Here is a 15,226-nt window from a genome sequence, read left to right on the forward strand (position 1 = left end):
TGTAAACTGTTACGTGTTTTAAAATACTAGATGAATACACGGAGATTTAGGGTCTTCAACAATAAACAGGTGTCTATCTCTAAATCGTCCCATGTCTAATAAGTTTTAAATAAATTTAACAGAGACTGTAAAAGATTACACTTACTAATTAAAAATAAATATCAGATATGATAAAAAAAAAAGGTAATAGAATATTGTCTTTTTAATGACTATCATAATTATACTGAAAGTAATGACGAGTTTTCATATTAGAATTATTATGTATTTCCCTTGATAATAAAATTTCAGATAATAAATTATTCATTTGTAATTTACAATTCACATATCAAAAATCGGCATTTTAACCGAACAGGTCACGTTAAAATGATCACCGAGGAGACAACTATAAAAGAAGTTAGACTTATTTACTAAGGCTTTTAATGAACTACTTCACTAGAATACATGTATAACGAAAATTTTAAAATACCTTGTTCTTGGAAATGTTTATATAGAACAGATATTGATCCAGATTAATCGTTTTTGTGTTTTGTTTTAATTATTGCTAAACACAATAATATAGAGATATAAACACGTCTTGATATTATATTTATGTTGATATTTTATAATATAAAAAAGGTCAGTTCAAAATTCATTGTTATTGTTTTGAATTCAAGGTTAAAAATGGACATTTAATGAAAGTTTCAGTAAAATATGAATTTAAATACATGTAAAATTTAAAATTAAGAACAGGGACAGTTTCTTCTCTTGAACACCATTTGTTAAATAATGTAAACATGAACAAGAATGAAGATTTTGATAAAGATTATTATAAGCATTTATTTATACTTGGTTGGCAAAAAAAAAAAATCAATATTTCGGGTGTAGAAAGAGGGGATTGTATTCTTAGATATATACAAGAACGAAAATGAAACCTAAGTCCACGGACATTTTATACATTACGAAGTGAACGATTGAAGAGATACATGTTACCAATATTAACAATACAATGGGTAGGGTCAGATTTTAAAGGTATGTGTAACAAGTCTACCGGTAAACCTTTTTAGTTTATGTGGCTGTATTGAGACCGAAGTACGCAATTGTAAATTTGTCGTCAGGTAAGGAGTCTACTTTCTGTATTTCATAAACGTCTTTGATCTTTTTTTTTATCAATTTGTAGCTAAAAGAAATTAAAATATTGATATAATACTTCTGCTTGGTAGGTTTAGTATGTTTTAACAAAAAATCATTCGCTGAGGTTCCTAGATGTTACGTACTTTGTAAGTACACGTAAACACTGGTTTTGTTTGCAGATTTTGACAATGTCAAGTTCATATGTATTTTGACATTCTATATTAATCCAATCTGTATCCATTTGTCCACCATCTTTTATCATGATCTTTCATAATGAAGAGTTTGTAACACCCAATGTAAATCAAAGAATTTCCTACCAACAGATGAGCTTTGTAACGAAAGATTACCCGCCATGTCCTGATAAGAGCAGGTACTCTCAATTCTGTACTTTGTGTATGTAGTGCTTTTGTTAGTTGCTTTTCTGCTTTGTATCGATCTGATGAGTTTAGCCCTTTTTAACTGATTTCTATAATTTGTTGTTATGTTGTGCTGTTACACCACTGTCCCATGTTAGGGGGGATATGACTCTTCCAAATCATGAGTCTGGAACTTTGTGGTTGTTTTTGTTGCTGTATATCATATTTGTTTTTCGTTTCTTGTTTGGTACATAATTCAGGCCGTTAGTTTTCCCGTTTGTGCTGTTTTACTTTTGTCATCTGGGGGGCTTTATACCTTACTATGCGGTATTGGTTTTGTTCTTTAATGAATGCCGTACGGTGACCTATAGTTTATAACTTTTACCTTATTTGGTCTCTGGTGGAACAGAGTTGTCTCATTTACAATCATATCACAATTTCACATTTTCTTATTTTTATCTTTATGTAGATCAGTGATCACCTGTCATTTAAAATAGAAGATGGACTATATTACAAATCAAGACAACATGCTTTGACCACTAGCTTACCAGATAAATACACATGTCAGACAAACTTGCAAATCGCCTTTACCGAAATCGTCATTATTTTTCTACCACCGAGGAATTGGTAAGACGTAAAAATAAATGTTTATACATTTGTAGTTGATAAAGCTAATCTTGGTCGCAATTGTCCCTGCAAAATCTAACCTAAGACGAGGGTCTGGATTGGGTGGGGGATGTCTTCATTTCTATATACTTTAATTTGTTAAGCCAGTTTTGTATATTCTTTATTTTTTAGTACCCTGTTATTCTCGAGTATTTACATTTTAGCACCCTATTTTTCTCTGTTCTTTATATTTTATCGGCCAACTATTTCTTTTTTTTTTTTGTGCCTATTTTAATCTATTCTTTTGTTTTTGTTATTCTCTATAATTTCCCATTATTCTCTATTCTATAAACTCCACTCATACCCTCTTAGACTATCCTGTCTAGGCCATTTTAGTTTTGTTTTCAAACGTTCAGCATTTATGCTTCCTAAATGTATATCCTCGAGTGTATCGGATGGAAATGAATAAAGGAAGATGTAAGGTATGTGCATATTTCATATCATGATAGTGTCTGTAATATTTTCAAATTAAACCACTTAAAACCCTTGATGTTAAGCTTCTTAGTAAGAAGTAGTTTAAGAAATTATGACAGGAAACTCAAGCTTTGAAATATTGTATCAATTAGGAGATATACGCTCCATGTTCATGCGCTGCTGGAATGTTGCTATACGCATAAATGGACATTTTAAAAATTAGTAAATCGAAATTATCTGTTTTGTCATAAAATTATAAAAAAATCTAAGTATTTTCATAAATTTAAGTGTTTGACGTGTAACACGATGTATGACTTGTATGAGGTGTACAAAATGCATCAGTTACCAACATTTATATTGACAATATATAGAGTAGTGCAGAGATATTATATAATTTCCCTCGTTTTGTTCTTTGCAGATCACAATTGTTTAAATAAAAATGTGGGTGTGTCTCAACTGTCATGAATACAATGACCCTAATAACGAAAAGTGTGGAAAATGTGAAATTCCGAGGCAACAAAAAGAAAAACCAAAAGGTAACGTGAGAACAAATACATCTATTGTGGAAGTCAAGCTCCATGACTAACGAAAACAACTTAAAGCCAAATCTAATCGTTGAAAGCTCATGTATGAGTATTATGCACACACATTGAATGTATGCAACTATATAATTTATTAACCTTAAGTTCACATTTTGTAATATTTTTTTACCATCTTTAGAAAACTGTTGAAAATAATTTGTATAAACAGTGAATATCTAGTGCTGAATTTACTAGTAGGTAGCAATGTTAAAAACTTATATGGCCATTGCTTACAGGTATTAACACAAATTGATTGACCGGACACTATTCGTTTCAGGTGATCAGATGGAGAAAGCAGCGGCTATATGTCTCCGCCAATCTTGGTTTGAGCATAAAACGAAAGTTTTATATGAAACGATTTATTCAATGGTTTGCATTTTGTTTTTCTGTCATGTCATATCTTTTAACTTAATTGGAAACAATACTACATTGTAATTTGATTTCTCAACAATTATCCTGTTAAAATTCCTACAGCTGTTCCAATGCGGTACCTAAATTCTCCAGATAGTTCTGATAATTTCTGTTTCGTTTTCATGGTTAGATATTCGGCTTGGATCTGTTGGCCAAACAGCGCACGCTTCCTGGCACGTATGATTGGTGCTTCAACGTCAGTGTCATCCTAATTGTCACTGGGGCCAATTTCTATTATACTATCAGAATTGTCACTGAGGCTAATTTTTGTTATTCTATCAGAATTGTCACTGGGGTCAATTTCTATCGACTATCAGAATTAACTGGCATGCATGTATCAATTACATTTCCTGTCTCCATCTGGGTGTTTTTGTATTTTGTAAATAAGGTTTATTGTGTGGTCATTGAATAAAATTCTAAAGTGTGTAGCAATCTTTTTTTATAAAAAAATCCATACTATAAATTATTGTACAAGTTATAAGTGAATTTTAGTCGAATTTTGTACAAATTGTTTGTACAGGCACTTTTTGTACAAATTACAATTTGTACAAAGTCAAAATACAAATTATAATTTGTACAATTTTTTTGTACAAATTATAATTTGTACAAAATGATAACTTGTACACAACATATATATATATTGTATTCTTATCTTTGCAGGCAAACATGAACACAAGAATGCCAATTTGTTTAATCGGAAAACAATGTACACAAGAGGAAACTCAAAAGGATGGCAGAAGGGTAGGACTAATTAGTATAAAACCCACCTCTTGAAACGATAATGCGTAGATACAGGGACCCTACGCATTATTATCAAATCCCAAATATTGTAAAGCTCAGTATTTCATTTTATCAAATACAATTAATATTAAATATATTGATTCTTCATATAATTTTGCATGTACAAATCTCTCTCTCGTTACTCCAGCCATTAATCACATAAATCCGACGACAACTGGAAATATATTAATAAAATTGCTTAAAATTTCTAGAATACAACCATTTTAACAAAAAAACTTTATGATACTAGTTGTTCAATTTTTAAATGATTTACATTTTTAATGAACATGAACCCATTATTTTGTCACATAGACATAGACATGACTTCCAAGAAAAATTTAATTAAAAAAAAAGATAAATTTTATACCCTTCTCACATTTTGTTGGATTTTTTGTAACAGCCATTCAGCCAGGATACGAACGACAAAGTGTTGTTGGAAGACTGGAGGCAACATCCTTAGCTCCAAGTAAGAATCGTAAAAAAGTAACTTCAGTGAGAATAAATGTTTTAATGTGTCTGCATGCATACCATCCGGTACGAAAATAAAAAACAAGGTCCATTTAGAAATAAGAAAAAATATAATGAGTCTTATGTAGACGAAACAAACGTCTTGGGTAACAAATCATAATCTTGTATCTTGTTTGATTTTTTACCCAAGTTGTAGGTGAATTCAGCAGATACGACTGTAAAAAGATCTGAAACCGGTATACCGTTCTACAAACGGTCGAAGACATATAAACAGTTTGGATAAACTCAAATAGTCAAAGAAAATGTAGGCTTAATAGTACTTATTGGTTTCAAAGGGTGATCATTCGTCAACTCGTCACCTGTAAATAACTGTGCTACGGGTATGAGCAGCGAAAACAACAACTAGATTTTTATTAGATGTTAGGTTATTCCTACATACATATATAAATGACTCGGGAAGAAAAATTAAAGGAAACACAAAATCTATTAAACAGTCCAATTTTTGTTGTTCGATGACATATATTGTCCAATTTGAACTTTTATTCTATTCATTGTCCAATGAATATAAAATATCGAGGCGAAAACAATACTGCAGCCATAAATCACATGAATACGACGTCAACTGCAAAAGTACTACTACTTGCTCAAAATATCTAGAATACAATTCGTTTAATTTAGACCATTATGATAGTCTCAATTTTTAATTGATTTTCGTTTTGTCTACATGTGAAATTTTGAATTAACAAATTATTTTGACATATAGAGATGACTTTCAAGAAAAATTAAATGAAAACGATAAATTTTATGTCCTTCTCACATGTAATTGATTTTTTTGTATCAGCAATTCAGCCAGGATATCAACGAAAAAGTGCTGTTGGACGACTGGAGTCAACATCCTTAGCTCCAAGTAAGAATAGTAAAAAAGTAACTACAGTGAGATTTAATGTTTTAACGTGTCTGCATCCATAACATCTGAAATGAATATTAAAAAAACAAAGAGCATTTAAAAATTAGAAATATTTAAAAAAAAAAAGTGGTACAAAAGATTATAAGTATGTCGACGAAACAGACGTCTGACGTATTAAATCATAATCTTGTATCTTGTTTGATTTTTTATCCAAGTTGTGGGTGAATTCAGCAGATACGACTGTAAAAGATCTGAAACCGGCATACCGTCCTTTAAACGATCGAAGACATGTAAACAGAACAGGCAGGTAGCCAGAACTTTAAATGAAAGGGTTTGGATGAACTCAAATATTCAAAGAAAATGTAGGCTTAATGGTTTACTTTTACAAATTGTGACTTGGATGGAGAGTTGTCTCATTGGCACTCATACCACATCTTCTTATATCAATTAAATAGTGCAGATTTGTTTTAAGGGTGTTAATCTGTCAACTTCTCATCTGTAAATCACTTTGGTTATGAGCAGCAAAAATATGACACGATGCATGATATAAGGTTATTCTGAAAATATCTAGAATACAATTCTTTTGATTAAGAACATTTAATTTATGATATTTCAATTTTTAATTGCATTTTCATTTTGCCTACATGTATAATAATAATTTCAATAAACATGAACCCATTATTTTGTCACATAGAGATGACTTTTAAGAAAAATAAACGAAAAAAAAAATATATGCCCTTCTCATATTTTATTTGATTTTTGTATTAGCCATTCAGCCAGGTTACCAACGAAAAAGTGCTGTTGGAAGACTGGAGGCAACATCCTTAGCACCAAGTAAGAATCGTAAAAAAGTAACTACAGTAAGATTTAATGCTTAACGTGTCTGCATCCATACCCTCCGAAATAAAAAAAAAACAAGTACATTTACAAATAAAAAATATATAGAAAAGTGATACAAAAGATTATAAATCTTATGTAGACGAAACAGGCGTCTGCCGTAATAAATCACAATATTGGTATCTTTGATGATATTTTACCCAAGTCGTGGGTGAATTCAGCAGATACGACTGGTTAAAGATCTGAAACCGGTATACCGTTCTTAAACCGGTTGAAGACATGTAAACAAAACAGGCAGGTAGCCAGAAAACTTTTAAAGGAGGGTTTGGATAAAGTAAAACGTTCAAATAAAATCCAAGCTTAAATAGTATTTATTAGTTTCAAAGAGTGTGCATCAATCAACTCCTCCCCTGTACATCACATTGCTACGGGTATGAGCAGCGAAAACAACGACACGATTCATATTAGGTAATCCCATAATATACATATATAAACGACTTTGGATAAACAATTAAGGGAAACACAAAATCTATTAAATAGTCCATTTTTGTTTGTTTGTTGGTTTTGGTCGAAGAAATATATTGTCCAATTTAACCTTTTGTCCACTGAAAATAAAACACCGAGACGATAGCGTTACTGCAGCCATTAATTACATAAATACGACGTCAACTTCAAAAGTACTACTACTTGCTCAAAATTTCTAGAATACGATTCTTTTAATTTAGATCATAATGATATCTTAATTTTTTAATATATATTTTCGTTTTGACTACGTGTGTAATTTTGAATACACATGAGCTCATTATTTTGACTTTAAAGAATAATTAAACGAAAAGGATAAATGTTATGCCAAGTTACATTATGTTGGATTTTTGTTTTGTTTAAGCCATTCAACCAGGAAATGAACAAAAGACTTTTGCTGAAAGACTGGATGCATTATCTTTAGCTGGAAGTAAGAATCGTAAAAAGTGACTATAGTGAAATGTAATGTTTTAAGGCATCTGCATGCATACCATCCGAAATGAAAATAAAAACAAAGTATATGAAAAAAAAGTAATACAAGTATACAGAAAAGTGGTGCAAAAAATTTTGGAATTTAACAAAGTTAAATTACTGAGGATGAAACTTGTACAAATAATGGAAAAAAATCAAGTATGCGCGACACAAAAAGATTAGTTTTCTCTCTCTAAGATTAATAGCACTATGGGACACCAATTATATATTATATAATAATTATTTCGATTCAAACTGTTGCTCCGAGATGTTCCGAAATTGTTCATGTGTTCCAGCTTCTTAGTCCTTAACGTTCCAACGTCAAACACATCAATCACAAGCATCAATAAGTTTGTCGCGAGTTCGTTAATTGAAAATTCTATTTAAAGCAGAAGTAGATCACAACAACATTCGCGCCAATTTAGTTAGCTGCATTCCCCGAAGTTGTGAGTATACAAATAGAAAAAAATAAACATAGTAGAGAGGCTTAAGAAATTGTCATAAGTTAGCAAAATATATAAAAGAAACAATGAAAAGTTATCAGTTCAAAAAAAACAGACAACACCAGGAGAAAAAAATTACAAAAAGGCAATCAACAGTAAAATCACTACACAGAACTAAACAAATCATCATAAGAGTGAAACATATGTAAAGCAACGGATATCACAAACACATGTAAACTTATTGTATATAGTTTGTACAGTAGAGAGTACGCTTTTATCCCGCTTTTCAAATTGTGTGACGTGTTTTATTTCTTTGGTCAAATAAGCAATCATTATTTTGGTAGATGCATATTGCAGGTTTTTATCGCATGGTTAAACGATATGTATTCTAGATAATCAAAGGGGGGATTTGTTCCGACGTAGACCTGGTTTAACCGCAATTTATTTTGTACCTGTACCAAGTATGCTATCTGGACAATGTGTGGCTAGTTATTGTTCGTCTTTGTTTGTGTGTCTGTTTTTTTTTTTTGGAGGAGTCGGGATTTGATGTTTGACATAATCTATGGTGCAATGGTCCTGTTATTCCTTTTTGTGTAATAACAAAGAGGCAAGTTTATAATCAATTTACCAAATCACTAACACGAAAAGGTTTTTGAAACAGGAAATAAAATAAAAAGACAATACAAATTCATATGTGTTTCCAACAGAGTAAAAAACAAAAATCTTTTAGTTTCAAATTATTGCTGATTTCGCCGATTAAAAAAAAACACTTACACTAGGCTTAGCAAGACTAAAAAGAAGAAAAACATATTAAAAACAGGTATACAAAATTAAGTCAAAGTAAAAAGATATCAGGTATGAGGCGTGGAAACTGGAGAAGAGCAAAGTTTACCTCGCCCTTTAACATTTTCGTGCCATATACAAACATATTTTTCTGACATTTATCCAATATTTTTTTTTATACTGCAGCTAAAAAAGGCTACACACATAGTTTTGTGAATGATAACACAAAAATAATACTTATTTTCCATCCCTCGCCATCACATGAAATATAACTTTGTAAATACATTTGGTAAACAAAACCAACAGGAAGTTTTCTTGCTGCAATACAAAGCAGTATAGATGTCGATAGATAAAGTCAAAGTTGTAGTGCACAACACCATGATGATGGTTTATAGCATTAATCAAATCGTATGTTCAGATGTTTAATGATACGGTGGGAGTTTTCCTTTTCTTAAGGAAAATGCCGTATTTTATTTGATTGTTAAAGTAGGCATTCCTTTAATAGATGCTTTCTGTAGGTTTTTTATTGTGTGTTTTGATTTCGCGACGTGTATTCTAGATAAGAAAAGTGGGAGTTTTTTTTGCGCACGTAAAACTGGCTACAACAGCACTACATATTGTACCTGTATCAACTAAGGCTATCTATCTGAACCATGCGTTGTTCGTTTTTGTTTGTCTTTGTTTGTGTGGCTGTATTTTTTCGGAGGAGTCGTGTTTTAACGGTTGAATGAGTCTGTTGTGATGTTATTTCTTTTTTTTTGTGTGTAATATCAATAAGAGAAGTAGTTTATGACCTATTTACCAAATCACTTACACGAACGGGTTATCTTTCTTAGAAACAGGAAAGGAAATCAGAAGACAATACAAAATCTGATGTGTTTTCTATCAGAGTAAAACAATCTTTTTGAATCGAATTGATTCTGATTTTGCAGAATTTATCAAAAATACACTAGCACGAGAAGTTTCGGTTTGCATGTTGTGTCGACTATTAAATTTTTTGTTTGTGCGTTTCGCTGTGATATGTGTTTGTGCTGTATTTCTGTCACATAGTGCTGTCATTTTGGCGATATATTTTTAACATTGCCATGTAAGCGGGAGGTTTGGCTAGCCATAAAACAAGGTTCAAACAAAACAAATTTAGCAACAAACTGGAATCAGTATCGCTAGCTTCAAGTAAGAATTTTTAAAACACGGATAACATATTAAAAATAAATATGTAATATTAAGTTAATCTTAGAAAATATTATTTTTTTTTATGAAGCTTAGAAACTGGAGAAGAGCGATTTTTACCGATCCCTTCAACATTTCCCTACTGAATACAATAAACTTGACATTTTTCAGACATTGATATTATATTATTTGTTTTCTGCATGTAAAATGTACACAAAGTTATCAAAATATAAACACAAAAATAAAATTTATTTTGTATCGCTAAATGAGCCCCTGACTATGAAAAAAATAACTTCACTTGAAATCAACATTGCACGAAATATAACTTTTTTACTATAGTTGGTATATAAAACCATTATGAAGTGTTCTGGCTGCAGTGTAAAGCAGTATAGACGTCAATGAATAAGTTAAAAATAGTAGTGCACAACACCATGATAATAATTTTTAGCATTTAACTAACGTTATACAATGGGCGGTTGCCATTCTAAAGGAGTATTCTTGATATCTGGAATATTATCTGTAAGTGATCGTTCATATATGCATTCTACAATTATATTACTGTAGTGCTGTTTTGCTATAGAACCAGGTTTAATCCACCATTTTCTACATAAGGAAATGCATTTACCAAGTCAGGAATATGACAGTTGTTTTCAATTCGTTTGATGTGTTTGACATATTGATTTTGCCATTTGAATAAGGACTTTCCGTTTTGAATTTTCCTTGTAGTTCGGTATTTTTGTTATTTTACTTTTTTTTTTAACATATTATCAGTTTGAAGAATGAAAACTCTGATTTATTTTGAATATGGTTATAGTCTGATATCTCTTCTTTAGTAAAACCGATGCTATAGTATTGACACTTTTTAATGCAACTTGATAGAGTGTTTGTTTTATGCATTACACATTTTCATTACTTGTTACTGTTAAACAACCAATCGTTTTGAACAGTAAATGAATCATCTTTTTTTTTCAAAGGCAAAAAAGAGCACGACTCTGATTATTTAGTAGTAGCAGCATTGGACTTTGGAACAGCATATTCAGGTTATGCCTTTTCAATGAGAAGCGATTTCAAAACTGACCCATTAAAGATCCACGTAAATCAAGCTTGGAATGCAGGGAGTAGACAGTTGCTTTCACTGAAAACACCCACAGCCTTGTTATTAAATCCTGATAAGGAATTTGAAGCGTTTGGATACGAAGCAGAAACTACATACGCAAACCTTGCCATGGACGATACCAACTCGGGTTATTTTCTTTTTCGTAGATTTAAAATGAATTTACACAATAAGAAGGTATTATTCTTCATAGATATTTAAGATACTTTGATATCCAATTAACATACTTCATGTTTAACGAAGATCATACCTTTTCAACTTGCTGTATGATTACAAAATCGATGTTGATTCTATGTCGTTTGCAAAGCGTCCTTTAATTTAAAAATAATACAAGAAATGACGTAACTTACGGTCTTCAACAGTAGACTAGTAATGTAAGGTTCTAAATCACACAAATTATCAACCCTGTGAACAAAGTAGTCTACCAGTCTGCAATCACTACAAAATCTATAAAGGACAAAACTAATGTATGAGGTTTCTGTTTGGAGCAGGCATAATCAATTGTAACGAGGCTAACCTAGTTCTGTAGGTACTTTTAAGCCTCACTTTTTTGTCACAAACGACGGAATAATATTAAAGTTGTACATTAAAAGTATGGCAGAACAAGCAGGACAACAACTTGAATAAAATAATACTAGTATTTAATTAAAAAAAAACAGTGATACTAAAATCCTTGCCAATATGGAGTATACTCAACAAACAATTTAAGAACCACCGAGTAATATTTTTCTTTACAATAGTATCTAAGTTCGTGAATAAAAATCCACTGTTGTATCCACATCCATTAAGTAGCACGGAAAAGTATAATTTTGCATGTAAGCGCTTATCATGACTGTCGAATACCTACTTTCTGTTTTTCGATACTTTGCATTAAAAGTTAGGTATGCTTAGCATGACAACACGTGCACTCGTGTTTAAAATACACATTATAACAAAAACGAAAAATATCGTTTTCTGAAAAAAATAGATGAATTATAGAGAATTATTATAGTGAATAAAAACACACATTAAGGATGGTTTCTACACACTTCGGTATTTTCTTACGCAATTGAATAAAATATTTTGCACAGTGATCTCCATGTTTTCAATATATTTCAAGCACACATATAAATAAATCTATGACCAAAAAGTTTCAGATGATTGAAAATCATATTACTTTTCGCACAGTTTAACATTGATTTCATAGGAAAAATTACGATATTTTAGTTTTTCAAATTCTTATGCCTCAAACACGATCATACATACATTAATATATTCCCATAAACCTATTATTATATTCAATTTATCTTTGTAACACATGTGAATACCGTCTGTCTTGAATAAATGCCGACTGTCTTAACATTTCTTTACTATTCTTAAAATATTTCTCTAGAAAATAGGTAACGATCTGATCATAGAAGACATAGCAGGAAAACCAATGGCAGCTTTAGATGTGTTCACGCTGTCAATTAAAACACTTGTCAAGCATGTGATGGCACATCTAGAAAAACGAGGTACTGGTGTAAAATTGGCAGAAATACGCTGGGTTCTGACTGTACCTGCTATCTGGACTGATAGTGCTAAACAGTTTATGAGAAAAGGTGCAGTTCAGGTATCTAAATTAAAGTTAAGTTTTTATTAAATAGATGATAAGGTATCAATGTGTAGAGATACTTTTTTTTTTCATTTTAATGTTTTGTATCTGGTTTGGTATTTTCGTTTATTTGTTGTTTCTGTTTATTTTCAAAGCAAACATTAAATAATATGTAAGTTTCAGCTGAATTTCTTTACGAAATGCAGTATGTTGCAGTTATATCATTACACATTATAAAAAATTGATTAAGAGCACTTGCAAGACAAATCGAATTGTAAAAAAGATGCATGTGCAGAAGGAAAAACAATAAGATAAAATGTGAACGAATCGGATAAGGAAATATGCATGAGTAGAAATAGTCGGACAACAACGTCGTCATATTGATAAAATATGGAGAGACAGCTACTCCCATAATACTACACACAAAAGTAGAGACTCATTAAGTACAGCTCTTTATAAGAATAAGGCAGAGTACGATGTATGAGTGTTTCAAATGTTTTCTATAAATTGCCTGGTACTTCATTTGAACTTTGGTGGATAGTTGTCTCATTGGCAATCATACCATATCTCCTTATTTTTATATAGAAGCAGTAATTGAATACTGCTAAAAAAATTAATTTGAGTGGGAAAATATGAGTGGTAACGGACTCTCTAATTTTTGGTAGTTATCAGTGGTAAAATCTTTCAAAAATCAGCTAAATCACTACAATTCAGAGCCTGATTATGAATGGAATCAAACTTTTTCAAAAATTTTCATATGCAACATTGAAATAAGTACTTAAGTTAAGATTGAATGTACTTCAACCAAATTTGTAGATATTTTTTTTAAATATACTAAAAAAGGCATATTTTCAATTTTTCTGAATCATGGAATTTTGTGAAATTAACAAATTTTCTAGAGTGGTTTTTTGAAAAGAGCAAATGTGTACAGCATAGTGAGCATTGTAGTAATTAAGTTTGAATACTAATTTATCATGACTTTACCAAATTAAATAGAAAAATGCGTGAGACTCTCTTTAGAGCAAACGTGTACAGCATAGTGAGCATTGTAGTAATAAAGTTTGGATACTACTTTATCATGACTTTACCAAATTAAATAGAAAAATACGTGGGACTCTCTTTAATTTCATCACCATAGCAACCTATTGTATCACCATAACAACCCATTTTTTGCTTGGAAACGGAGTAGGTGTTGTTTTTTTTTAATCTTTCAGAGATCCTTGTAAGGAAAATTGCTGCAACGTTTGGTCAGGTTTTGTTCAGAGTTTTCAATCTGATAATCAATTCATGAAAAGTTGACAGATGATGGACTTTAGGGGATTGCAATAGACTATCCTGGATTTTAGCAAGGTCCATATAATTATTGAAAGTTTCAGAGCAATACTATGTCCTAAACTAGTTGTAAGAAAATATGAAAATTTGGCAAAATTCTCAATTTCCTAGGTCAATAACTCTCACAAATTTAATCCCATCAACAAGAAACTCAAACTTGATCTGTAACTTAAAACTATAAGCATATATACCAAAAACTAGAATCATTTGGTACATTTGTACATGCTTGTCAGTTGGTATCTGATAGAACGCTTTGTCCTCAGTAGTCATACTACATGTCCGTATTCTATATTAGTATTTTTTTCTGCTGATATCAAACATTTGAATTTGAATTTAGATACAGCTTTCTTGAGAATTAGTGTACTAGTATACCGATTCAACATTTTTTTCCTTTCTGTTTTATCAAAGAAACTGTTTAATTCAGCCATTGAAATCCTATGCTTGCGAATAATATTCATTTCGTCGATTTTTGTGGTTTGTATGTGTGTGTTTAATGTGAGTTGACAGTATTTTAGATTAACTACTTAACCAATGTGACACCGAGGCTCATGATTTTGTCATGAAAAGGTTGTAACATAGGGATAATACATTGATTTCATATTATTGATTCCCATTCGATTCTTTAATTATTTGTCTCATTGGTGGTCCCATGGTATCGTGTTTTCTCAAGTGTGCGATTGTCTTTGGTTTAATCCGCAACAAGGTCGATCCAAATACGTCGTACGAATGTCAGAGGATATACTGCTTGACTCGGAGTAAAATGTACGTGCAGGTAAAATGATAAGCCTTTCTATGAATTATTACCTCGTAATAATTCTTGTAGTTGATTTGGTATATTTTTAGAACCCCGAAAGTATCATTAGTTCTAGTCAATGTTTCAGTATTGACATGATATTAACACATCTTTCTTAAATTCTCTGTTGATAAGTTTAACGTTATTAAGAGTCTCCATCGGGCAAAGTTGGCCTTGGTTGGATTTAGATTTTCTTTTTTTGGTATTACAGCTCCTAGTGCATTTAAGTTGGTATACACCAATGACTTTCACTTTTTTTGGTTTGAGCGATCCTTGCTGATGGTCAATCCAGAAAAGTGCTTCGGACGTACCACATTCATAAATTGTTATTTTAGTTTCCTGCATATACGGCTGTTGGTGGATTGCTAGTTCCCAAGGTTAACATCATCAGCATAGTAACAGTGCGTCGGTATTTTTAATAACATACCTTTCTTAAATTGTACATTGATGAATTTAGAAATGTTTTAGAAACTTACTTTACCCTCGGGCAAAATT

General features: G+C 31.2%; 1 protein-coding gene and 1 long non-coding RNA gene across 10 annotated transcripts in view; both read left to right on the forward strand.

Moving 5' to 3' along the window:
* The first annotated feature begins 1,015 nt into the window (after positions 1-1,015).
* LOC127719728 (heat shock 70 kDa protein 12A-like) overlaps positions 1,016-15,226 on the forward strand; it is a 40,016-nt gene continuing 25,805 nt past the window's right edge. For 2 of the 9 annotated variants that reach the window (XR_007990480.1, XR_007990479.1), the window contains exons 1-10: positions 1,016-1,094; positions 1,936-2,093; positions 2,965-3,082; positions 4,199-4,279; positions 4,719-4,784; positions 5,628-5,693; positions 6,462-6,527; positions 7,417-7,482; positions 10,894-11,210; positions 12,406-12,613. Coding sequence is in view for 7 of the 9 variants with exons in the window: in XM_052225971.1 (XP_052081931.1) it covers positions 2,986-3,082; positions 4,199-4,279; positions 4,719-4,784; positions 5,628-5,693; positions 6,462-6,527; positions 7,417-7,482; positions 10,894-11,210; positions 12,406-12,624 (978 nt within the window). In the remaining 2 variants the exon portion in view is untranslated. Of the gene's footprint in view, positions 1,095-1,935; positions 2,094-2,964; positions 3,083-4,198; positions 4,280-4,718; positions 4,785-5,627; positions 5,694-6,461; positions 6,528-7,416; positions 7,483-10,893; positions 11,211-12,405; positions 12,625-15,226 lie in introns of all 9 variants that reach the window. The other 7 variants (XM_052225971.1, XM_052226000.1, XM_052225992.1 and 4 more) reach the window with 7 other exon arrangements.
* Positions 2,242-15,226, forward strand: part of LOC127719900 (uncharacterized) — a 152,617-nt gene continuing 139,632 nt past the window's right edge. The window contains exon 1 of the long non-coding RNA XR_007990534.1: positions 2,242-2,354. This is a non-coding gene — a long non-coding RNA (uncharacterized LOC127719900). The remainder of the gene's footprint in view (positions 2,355-15,226) is intronic.

Source organism: Mytilus californianus, unplaced genomic scaffold (genome assembly GCF_021869535.1).
Source record: "Mytilus californianus isolate M0D057914Y unplaced genomic scaffold, xbMytCali1.0.p SCAF_1, whole genome shotgun sequence".
Classification (NCBI taxonomy): domain Eukaryota; kingdom Metazoa; phylum Mollusca; class Bivalvia; order Mytilida; family Mytilidae; genus Mytilus; species Mytilus californianus.